The 10,264-nt window shown below is 38.2% G+C and overlaps 1 protein-coding gene across 2 annotated transcripts; it reads left to right on the top strand.

The window, feature by feature from the left end:
• The first annotated feature begins 3,165 nt into the window (after positions 1–3,165).
• On the top strand, positions 3,166–9,740 carry LOC109110395 (SH2 domain-containing protein 4B). Of its 2 annotated transcripts, XM_042735661.1 has the most exons (9): positions 3,166–3,289; positions 3,404–3,678; positions 5,129–5,288; positions 5,474–5,627; positions 6,774–6,912; positions 6,992–7,301; positions 7,513–7,640; positions 9,077–9,297; positions 9,512–9,740. In XM_042735661.1, the coding sequence occupies exons 2-9, from the start codon at positions 3,516–3,518 to the stop codon at positions 9,602–9,604; spliced, it is 1,368 nt and encodes a 455-aa protein (XP_042591595.1). In that variant the 5' UTR covers positions 3,166–3,289; positions 3,404–3,515; the 3' UTR covers positions 9,605–9,740. The 2 variants fall into 2 exon arrangements, with proteins under 2 accessions (XP_042591595.1, XP_042591594.1); XM_042735660.1 differs by having other exon boundaries at positions 3,182–3,678.
• Positions 9,741–10,264: the final 524 nt, after the last annotated feature.

The raw sequence follows: 10,264 nt of genomic DNA, 5'->3' as shown, positions 1-10,264 counted from the left end.
GGTTAGACCAATTCTGGCTGCTGTAATTATGTTTTGAGAGGAAGGCAAGGGCACGGACTTTCTACTGAAGATGGGTTACAACGCCCCACTGTGGTTGCACTGGAAAAACAGTGGCCTCTAGTGGAAATTGCTGGATACAGCAACCCACAATCCCACAGTTCCTGGCAGTGGAAGACAGCTGTCAATGCAGATCTCAATCTCCTCTTCTCCATCCTTCACTTTAAGAAGTGACTATTTTTTTATGCTCAAGCTTGCATTAAAAATTCTCCATGACAGTAAAGATCAAACAAGTTCAGTGTATGTTGCCTTGCCGCATTAAATAAACACCAAGTATCAATCTGGACGCAAGATGCACAGCAATCAGATGGAGTATATAATCATTATTTAATGGGCTTGCATGGAAACCAGCTCCTCCCAGTCCTCTACTGTCTATAAGGCCAATTTGACTTGACAGGTCATCAGATGAAGATGAAAAGAGCTGCTGTTTTATTAAGCATCACTGACATAAACATCCAACACACATCTTTGATAATGTTGTGTACTGCAGTAGTGATTTTAAAAGCCACTGCTTTCCGCATAATGGAAGCGAGGCCCTCTCAGGTCGCAAGTCTGCGGGGATGAGCGGAAAGCAGCGGTGAGTTTGATAGGAAAGTAAACATGCAGAGTACTGGCTGTGTGGTGCGAAAGGCTAAATGGCATAATTAGTCTCAATCTGTGCCCAAATTCGCCCACCATGATTTAGCCGCATTAGTGTAAACACTGAGTTTTGGACAGGCATGACAGGGTTTTGTTTTTGATTAATTGTATTTGATAACGAGTCTCACTGTTAGACATGATTATTATTACATCAATGGCATAATTAGCATTTGTGTTGGAGGTCTCCCATGAACGCAGGAGCCTCTTTGACAGGTTTCAGCAGATGTGAAAATATTACCGCTGTAGTGTTCTTGAATGTAAAATTTCCCTAAAACGTTTCAGTTTGACAATTACCAAATGCATTAATTTGTTCATTTGCTTTCTTTCTCTCTTCCGCTCATTCTTTATTCTGTTTCCCTCGCTCTTGTTCCCTGTTCCCTTTGGCTAATAGTGACCAGGATGAATAAGTGACACTAGAATAATAGTCAGGAGAGAAAGAAGTAATTACGAGGTCAGGGGGGGTTTATGCAGAACATGAACAGCCCCTTGTAGAAATCAGGTCCAAAGGGCAGCAAGGGACAAGAGGTTAAGAGAGACATGAAGATGAAAATACTGACGTCAGAAAGTCAATTACAATACACAGAGCCAGTGATGGGGAAGCTGCTTTGACAATGTAGCATGTCCAGCTACAAACTTCTTATTTGTTCAAGCATATAAACTGCAGGATTTGGCACATAAAGGCCAGGGCCCATCCAATCACAGCTTTCAGAATATTTGCATTAATGGTGTAAAAATGAAACAAAACTGCAAAATAAAACATCTGTTGTGTATATATCAGTTTTAAAGTTTATTTTTACATATAGACATATATAATAATCATTTTATTTTGCGCCTGTGACAAATCCACTTGGCTCTTAAGAGTCACATTAGCTATTTCTATAAATGCAGCGTGCACAAAATGTCATATTTGTATTCATTCAAGTGAATTGGTTTGTTCAAACTTGTAAATTAACAGATTCCAAAAAGATTAAGCATTTGGAGTCCCAGGTGGCATTTTTTGTTTTAGTGTGTCTTCAGTGTTAGGGAAAGTTACCTTTAAAAGTAATGCATTGCAATATTGCATTACTTCCTAAAAATGTAATTAACTGCATTATGATACTTTTGCTTTACTTTTTCTATTTCTGTTCTATTTTTGTCAAATGTTAAATCCCTTTCACACCAAAAATGTGGGGAAAAAAAGCTTTTTCACACCATTCTGTGTGGCATGAAGAATAGGATGCAAAAGAAGAAAGTTTAACACTTTCTCCTCAATTCATCATAAAAAGAAGAATCACAAATGTCATGTTCTAATGTATGATGAATTGGATCATTGAAGTTCTGCAGCAAAGACACAATAAAATGAGATTAAATACATAAAGTTTTTTTGTGATTTAATTAGCGTAATTATTGCAGGTTTGTGAATATTCTGAGTTTGCTTTTCACTTTTATTCATTTTGAGGAATCAAAATCTGATCTGTTTTTGTGCAAGTGAGATTAGAATTACTTATTACTTATTTAAAAAAGTAATGCGGTACTTTACTTGAAAAAGTAATCTGATTATGTAACCCATGTTACCCCCTTTGATTTCAGGGATACAGGTTTTATCTGTTTAGTTTAAATGTATCTTTTGAAGTTTACTATTTCTGACTTTATACTCCCAAATTTTGTGTTTAATTTTTTGCTGATTTGTAATTATTTGTGAAATTTAACAGCAATTTATGAGTGAATTTTTTTCTGCATCAATGTTATTCAGTCTATTTCACACTGAAAGGGGGAATATCTTTTTAAATATACAACAATCAAACAACATAACGATCAGATGCAATCAGAGCAGTATTTATCTGGCACAAAAATAATAAAGTTGTCAATTATGCTGACATCATTAAACAGCATGTGAACAAATAAATGTATATTAAATGTAACCAATAAAACTAGACAATGGGACCTCATAAATAAGGCTTCAAACAAATAATTATACGGTTAACCAAAGTCCCTTTAAGGCCATTATTTTCTTCTCAGGGTTAAAGGGGGGTTAACACCATCTGCTAGAGCAGACCTATGGTAATATGAGTTGCAGATGTAAGATTACACCATGAAAAGGTAGGGAGAAAGGGACAGGTCAGATAACATGCCCACATACACCCACACACGCATCTTATCCCAAATGTTCATGTTGCATCCATAATTACATATAAATTCTTCTTTCGTAATAGTATGTCTATTTCATAATTTGACCTCACTGAGTAATTGCTTGCATATTGTTGATATCAATCTGCCATTTAATATAACTGTTGTGACATACTGGTGTAGCCTAGAGAAAACTCAGTTTATCAAAAAATCTTATCCGTAGATGTATTTTAACCTGCAAAGTTGCTAAACAAAATCATTTCGAGCTGTCACACACAGCAGGTAGCAGTGTCAGACACACCTGGTCTGTAGGGTCACTGCAGAAGACAGATAGAGGGGGGAGAGGGTGAAATTAAACCCCATAAAGGATCAAAACGCAAGAACAAAACACCACTGCAGCATACGAGAAGTGAAGAGAAAGAGACCATACTTGGGTCAAGATTAAAGGAAGGGATGCAGTTGTGATCAACACTTGTTGAACAGAGAGGTATATAAAATAGAGGGTGATAGGAAGTAGAGGGCTCTCAGTTGTTATGACACCCTGAAAAAGACCTTCAGATCAGCTGTGCATTACATTGAACACACCTTGTGCCTTCCTCAGGCAGTGAAGATTGATCTTGAGAGACAGACTGACACCTGGGCTTGCAATCTGCAGTGACTACAGGCAAAGGTCAAAGGAGTCGAGAGAGACATATACCTGGCAGGCTGTCAGGATGATGCAGCGGATTCTTCAGGATATGTATATAGAGCCTGACCTGTTGGCTGAACTCAACGAAGAGCAGAAACAGATCCTCTTCTACAAGATTCGGGAGGAGCAGGTGCGACGCTGGAATGAGAGAGAGAGAAGAGATCCAAGTCATGCTGTGAAAAAGAAAAGTGAGTCCAGGGTTCATTTTGTACCTTTATTTGATAAAGTCTACAAATGAAACATGAGTGTTTTAATAAACAGTTATTACAAGGCATATTTTGACATTTAAGTCACTCTTAAAAATGAATGTCTTTGTGTTAGATAACAAATTACCAAACCAAGTGGCATTTATTAAAGAAAGATAACACAAGCACACTTTTCCAAATGAATATTAATCCTTAGAAAAGCTTTAGCACTGTTTGGTTTTAAATGTAATTTATTTGGTCATTTGTTATCATTGGTAATGCAAAACTATGATATAAATTCTGTATATAAAATGCTCTTTGGTCTTCATATATACACTAACATTCAAAAGTTTGCGGTCAATAATGTCCACCAAGCCTGCATTTATTTGATCAAAAATACAGTTTAAAATTAAACATTACTACATACTATTTAACATAACTGTTTTCTATTTTAATATTTTATAAAATGTAATTTATTCTTTTGATGGCAAAGCTGAATTTTCAAGAGTCATTACTCCAGCCTTTTATTCTTTTAATATGCTGATTTGGTGCTGAAGAACTATTTCTTAGTATTAGCAATTATAAAAAACATTTGTGATGTTTAATATTTTTCTGGGAACCTGTTACATTATACTTTGATGAACAGAAAGTTCAAAAGAACATCATTTATTTGAAACAGAAATATTTTTTCTGTCACATTAGACCAGTTTAATGCGTCCTTGCTGAATAAAAGTATTAATTTATTTTCATCATCATGAGAAATATTCTAAGTTAGTATTTTAAAGGTTCAAATTATTTTGCCCTTATTAAGTCATTATACTTTTTTTTTTCTAAATGACATAGAAAACAATTTTTTCATGTTGTGAGTTTTGTTCCATTAGCCTCATGTACCAAATAAGAAAAATGCAGAAATAATCATTGTTTTAAAACAGAGCCATAGTGTTAATACTTTCTGGGTAAATCAGTCTATGAATGGTGTATCTCGGCATACTAAAGAGGTGTAGGAGAAAGTACAGAGCCATATATCTAATAATACCAAAGAAAACCAGTCAAACAAAAGAGTATCTCGGCATACTGAAGAGGTGTAGGAGAAAGTATTTCAGAAAGTACATCTATAAAACGACACACTTCAACTTTAAAGCAGTGGTGCAAATGAGCAAGATTAGGTTTACATCATATTGCCAGTGCAGGCTCACTGCATCAAAGGGTGTCACTGATTGTGTCTGTGAGTTGACAGGTAATGTCCCCTTGTTTTCAAAAGTGCTTACATTATCTTGTTCAGTTGTCATGTTCCCGCAGCGTACAAAGGATCCCAGTAGGATAATCTCCTCTAGCTTTGTCGCGCCGTCTGTGTTAGTTTGTCTTTATCTTATCTGAATACGGTCTGATGGGTCTGGAAAGTGGAGGAAATATGCTTTTTTTTTCATATTTGTCGTTTGCTGTCTCTTCCCAGGCGACCGCAGAGGCATTCAGTGGCTTCTGGGCTCAGATGGAGAGGTGTGGGTATGGGTAATGGGGGAGGCCCCGGGGGACAAGCCTTTTGAAGACATTGTGGAAAAACTGATGGAGGAGAGAGCCAAGAAGCAGGCCCAGCGAGAGGCACAGGAACTCCGGTGAGAGAACCATGGGGCAGTGTCAAGGGAAGGGAGCAGTGTGATATTAGGGGTGGGTGAAGATTGACAGATGAGATTCAGCTTAAAAATGAGAGGAAGAGGGAGAGAAGGGGGGTCAGGGTAATAATGATAGAAGTACAGAGGGATGGAAAATGCATCACTCAACCCCTGCTGAATTTCCTGAGGCGTGTGAAGGAGGCAGAGATTGAAAAGAAGTTTCGAGATGCCATGGCGAAGGAAAAGGCTCGCTTCGTGGCAGAAAAATGGAAGGAGGAGACAGATGACAGAAAGGCAGCCAAGCAGGAAGAAGAGGAAGATCGCATTAGAGAGAAACTGAAGGTGGGTTTGGCTGGAATATGTTCCTTTGAGTAAAATCAAAAACACAAAATATTTTATGCATCTTTTGAAAGGGTGACAGTTCTAAACAAAACATCAAATACAGCGTCATGCCTCGTGTTCCCTCAGATATTAAAGCCAAGTGGATTTTAAAAGTACACTTGTCCTCATTAAAAATTTGACAAATAAAGACATGAATGGTGCTTTTGAAAAACATGTGGAAAACTCACATTTCTAAAAAAACTTTGCTTGAGGCTGAATCCAGTCTTGCATTATAAGATCTAACAAGCCAGCGCAGCATAAGTAAAACTGCAACAAAAAAATGAGAGTATATGCAGTACAACTAAAACAATTTTTTACTTGAAATAAAATAAACATTACCTGAAATAAAATAAAATAATGCATAAACACATTTTAATTTCAGCTAGTTTCAAAACAATTCTTATTTGTGCTTAGTTTAACCTAATGTACTAAAATAGCTAAAACCTAAACTAAATTAAAATTTAATAAAAACCATACACATTTTAAAAAAAAAAAATTAATAAAAATGACAAAAACACCACATAATTATTACACCTTTAACTAAAAATAAAACGCAGATATATAAAATAAAATAAAAAATAAAAAACAATTTGTATTAATAAAATTGATAGCAGTATCTAATTTCTACTAAAATAAAACTGGATGGACTTATTAACACGTCTTACGCATACATATATTAATATTTACTCCTTTTTTTCATGCGTGACTGCTACTTATTGTAATAATCGTGATCTCAGTGGCTCAATTGTGACAAGAAATCCAATAGTTAAGGGTCCTTGCATTTATTCTTCAACCAGGCCTTTAATCATAGTCTCATAATAGAGATTGAGGTTAATTAGGCTTAATTACTATGTGTTCCATGTTCAGAGAATGAATTATTTAAAAGTTGGCAACCTCTCGGAATGTAGATGTGATCTCTGAGACACAAGGCCAACATTTGTACAACTGATCTATAATAGAGTTGAAACCACTGATGTTTGGGTTAATGACATCGTCCACCAAATTAATCATTTATATTCACCGAAAATGAGACAACTAAAGCAAGCCGAGGTGAAACTTCTGTGCCTTTGTGTAAGCTAGGGCTGATTCTTTCTCCTTTTTTCACAGAAATGTGAGGAGGAAGAGAGACAGAGAGGCGAGGAAGAAATCCGCCAAACGGAAGAGAGGAGAGCAAAGGAGCTGTACATCTCTCTGAAGCAGGAGGAAAAGAGGAGCGAGAGAGATGACAAAGAATGGCAGGAACAATGTGAGAGAACAAACGGTAGTTTGGCTGCTCTAATACAAAGTAGCTTATTTCTATTCAAATTCCTCTCCGCTTCCCACAGTGCGACGCTCCAAGGCGGCGGATGAGGAGATGAAGTGCAAGGCACGGCGGGCTAGAGATGAATACAAGCGCCAGTCTCTGCGAGCTATCGAGAAGGGCCTGGTGGCTGGACTCAGCGGTCTGTTCCATAAGACACACCTGAACGGATCAGGTCACAACCGACGGCACAGTGGGGTCATTGAACATCCGACCCCTCCAGCTGAGGCCAGCCATTCACCTGCAGCTAGTTCTGGTCAACTTACCTCAGGCCATTACAGGCGAAGACAACACCGACGTTATTGCAGTCCAGTCACACAGTCGCTCACGGAATGGTAAATCAATAATCAAATCAATAATAAATGATCTCGACCATATCCCGTTTATTTTTTGCGAGTGTAATATTGTTTTCAGGGAACAAGAAGTTAATATAGAGGAAATTACATTTTTGACCAAACATGCCACTCACATACAGAAAGTGAAACAAATAATGAAAGATTAGCATGCTTAATACACATCACAATACTGTCTTCAATTGCCTTTCAGCCCAGTCTGGATTCGTCCACCCAGGCCGAACTCTCGTGAATCCATCATCCGCTGGTTTAAAGAGGAGCAGAGGCCGAGACGAGCAGGATATGAGCGAAGTAGCAACACCATCGCACCCTGGTTCCACGGTAAACACGGCTAGAACGTTCCCTTTCCTAAGGCCCTTCACAGCTCACATCACGGCTTTAATACAAGCATCATGTTTTGACCCTTTGACCTCCACACAAGACGTAGATTGCATCATTGCAACACATAAATATTGACAGTTTCAGAAAAATAATTGGCAAATAAGTCTATGAAAACAAAGGACCCATCACTAAGTGTTGGATAACAGTAATGCAACACATAAACATTGACAGTTTCAGAAAAATAATTGGCAAATAAGTGTTGGATAACAGTAAAACGTATGACAAATTCTTTAAAAATGTTAAAATATCTAAGTTTGGGGTCAGTAAGAAATTAGTACTTTTATTCCAAAAGGACACTTTAAATTGATCAAAAACGACAGAAAGACATTTCTTAACTTTCAGTTCATCAAAAAATCCTGAAAAATATCACGATTTCCATATTACAACATATTAAGCAGCACAATTGTTTTCAACACTTTTGAGAAGAAATGTTTCTAGAGCACCAAATCAGCATATTAGGGCGATTTCTAAAGGATCACGTGACGCTGAAGACTGGAGTAATGACTACTGAAACACAGCTGTACATATTAAATTATATCAAAATAGAAAAGAAAACGAAATTTTCATAATATTTCACAATATTACCGTATTATTTGAGGGTAAGAGACTTTCAAATCTTACTGACCACAAACTTTTGAATGGCAGTGGATAGACAGATGAAAGAGGCAAAAAAGGCAAAATCATGTATGAAAAATGACAAGCATAGGTCGAAAGCAAGAAAAAGACTGAAAAGATTGCAAAGACACATCATGAAAACTGTCCGTTAACCATTGACTGCACTTCAAAAGGTCAGTGGCAAGTGGGGTCAGTTGAAGTTGGAGTTGAAATTATTTGAACTTAAAGTAACACATTACAGCGCTTGACCGGTGCTAGGGTACTGCTGAAGCACTCCAAAGAGTTCAGTGCACTGGGGCGACGTTGACAGGAGTCACGTAAAAAATCCTCTGATGTATTTTTTTAGAAATGGACTCAGAAGTCACAGTTTAGTAGGAACGGGCAGTAGTTTAGTGGTTGCAGTGAAGGAAAGACATCGATTAAATCGATAAAATAATAATGAAAGAGACAGAGAGAGAAAAAGAGAGGCAGACAGAAAAACTCAATAATTCACTGCTTGTGCAGGATGATTGGAGCCACAGTGTGTGGCCTCCGATTGGACAATGATAAGATTAACGACCATCTGAGTGACGCCATTCGACCAGGAAACACTAGAGAGCTGCCAGCGTCACTTTAAGATCAGAGCACAACACCTGTACTTCCTGCCGCACTCTCACTCAATCTCTCTCCATATCTGCCTCTTCCTGTCTGTCACTTTGCCTCGTCCCGTCTCCGGCTCTCCATCTGTCTTTCTCACTGTCACTCGTCTCCTGCCTCTGCAGGAATAATATCGCGCCAGGAGTCAGAGGCTTTGCTAGCGAATGCAGCAGAGGGCTGCTTCTTGGTCAGAGTGAGTGAACGGATCTGGGGCTACACGCTGTCCTACCGCACCACCTTGGGTTTCAAGCACTTCCTCATCGACGCATCGGGTGACTATTACAGCTTCCTAGGTGTAGACCAAAACCGTCACGCCACCTTAGCTGACCTCATCGACTTCCATAAGGTAAGCTGGAACTACAGAATAGTATTACTGTCGTAGCGTGACTGACAAACATGCTCATGAGGCGATTGCAGACCCCATGGGGCATGAGGAACATAGATGTGGAGAGCACACCTGTGCTTCCATCTGTGCGTTTGATGCAGAGGATTGATAGTGATACTCGGTTGTCCCAGGACTGATATTGGTTTTGTTGGCTGATGGTCTGCTTTTCCTGCAGGAGGAAGTGATCACGACGTCTGGAGGAGAACTACTCCAGAATCCCTGCAGGCCGAGAAGCTCCACAGCTGACTATGGAGGGCTTTTTCTGTGATGGTTTCTATGGTTGTGAATCTCAATTTGGCTTCTGTATCTCTTGCCTTCACATCCTTTCAACAGCATGGCACAGCCTTTATTTATAGTCTGCCAAGCGTCTTCTGTCAAATGTAAATAAACACTTTTTACTTGCATTAATCTGCTTAATTAGTACATGTGGGCGATAGAAAAGGTGAGGTCACATTACACTTAAAGCATACAGAACTAAATAGACCAATTTGGAGTAGATGTCACAGTTACGTCAGTTACAGCTGTGCGCGTATTGTGGTGGCAGAAAAACACTGGTAACCAGTGGAGCGAAACGGGTAAAATCCGTGGAATAAGAGAAACAATTATTTTTGTGCCTTTGGATTCCAGAATCAGAATGCAAATAATTTTTATAGAGTACTGTCTTCAAAGAAGCCATTTGTAGCTAAACGCAGACGTTTAAACGGACCGACTATGGATGAAAAGTGATATGATTACTCTATTTTTATAGCATAAATTTGATTTAAACAATAGGTCTACATAATATTTACAAATGCAGTTCATCGGGGACATATTGTACTAGCCTTACAGTTACAGCATGAAACACTATTTAAACCTATTACCATTAACATTTTACATAACATTTACCTTTTAACTCACAATTCTGACTTTTTTTCTCACAAATGCAAGT

This window comes from Cyprinus carpio, chromosome B12 (assembly GCF_018340385.1).
Source record: "Cyprinus carpio isolate SPL01 chromosome B12, ASM1834038v1, whole genome shotgun sequence".
NCBI classification, from domain to species: domain Eukaryota; kingdom Metazoa; phylum Chordata; class Actinopteri; order Cypriniformes; family Cyprinidae; genus Cyprinus; species Cyprinus carpio.
This window is presented reverse-complemented; position numbering and strand designations above follow the sequence as displayed.

Excerpts from the sequence above, each read along its gene's own strand:
- LOC109110395 (XM_042735661.1), top strand. The coding sequence starts at position 3,516 with ATGATGCAGCGGATTCTTCAGGATATGTATATAGAGCCTGACCTGTTG. Across the intron at positions 7,302-7,512 it reads ACACAGTCGCTCACGGAATG|CCCAGTCTGGATTCGTCCAC; the intron begins GTAAATCAATAA and ends ATTGCCTTTCAG. Across the intron at positions 9,298-9,511 it reads ACCTCATCGACTTCCATAAG|GAGGAAGTGATCACGACGTC; the intron begins GTAAGCTGGAAC and ends CTTTTCCTGCAG.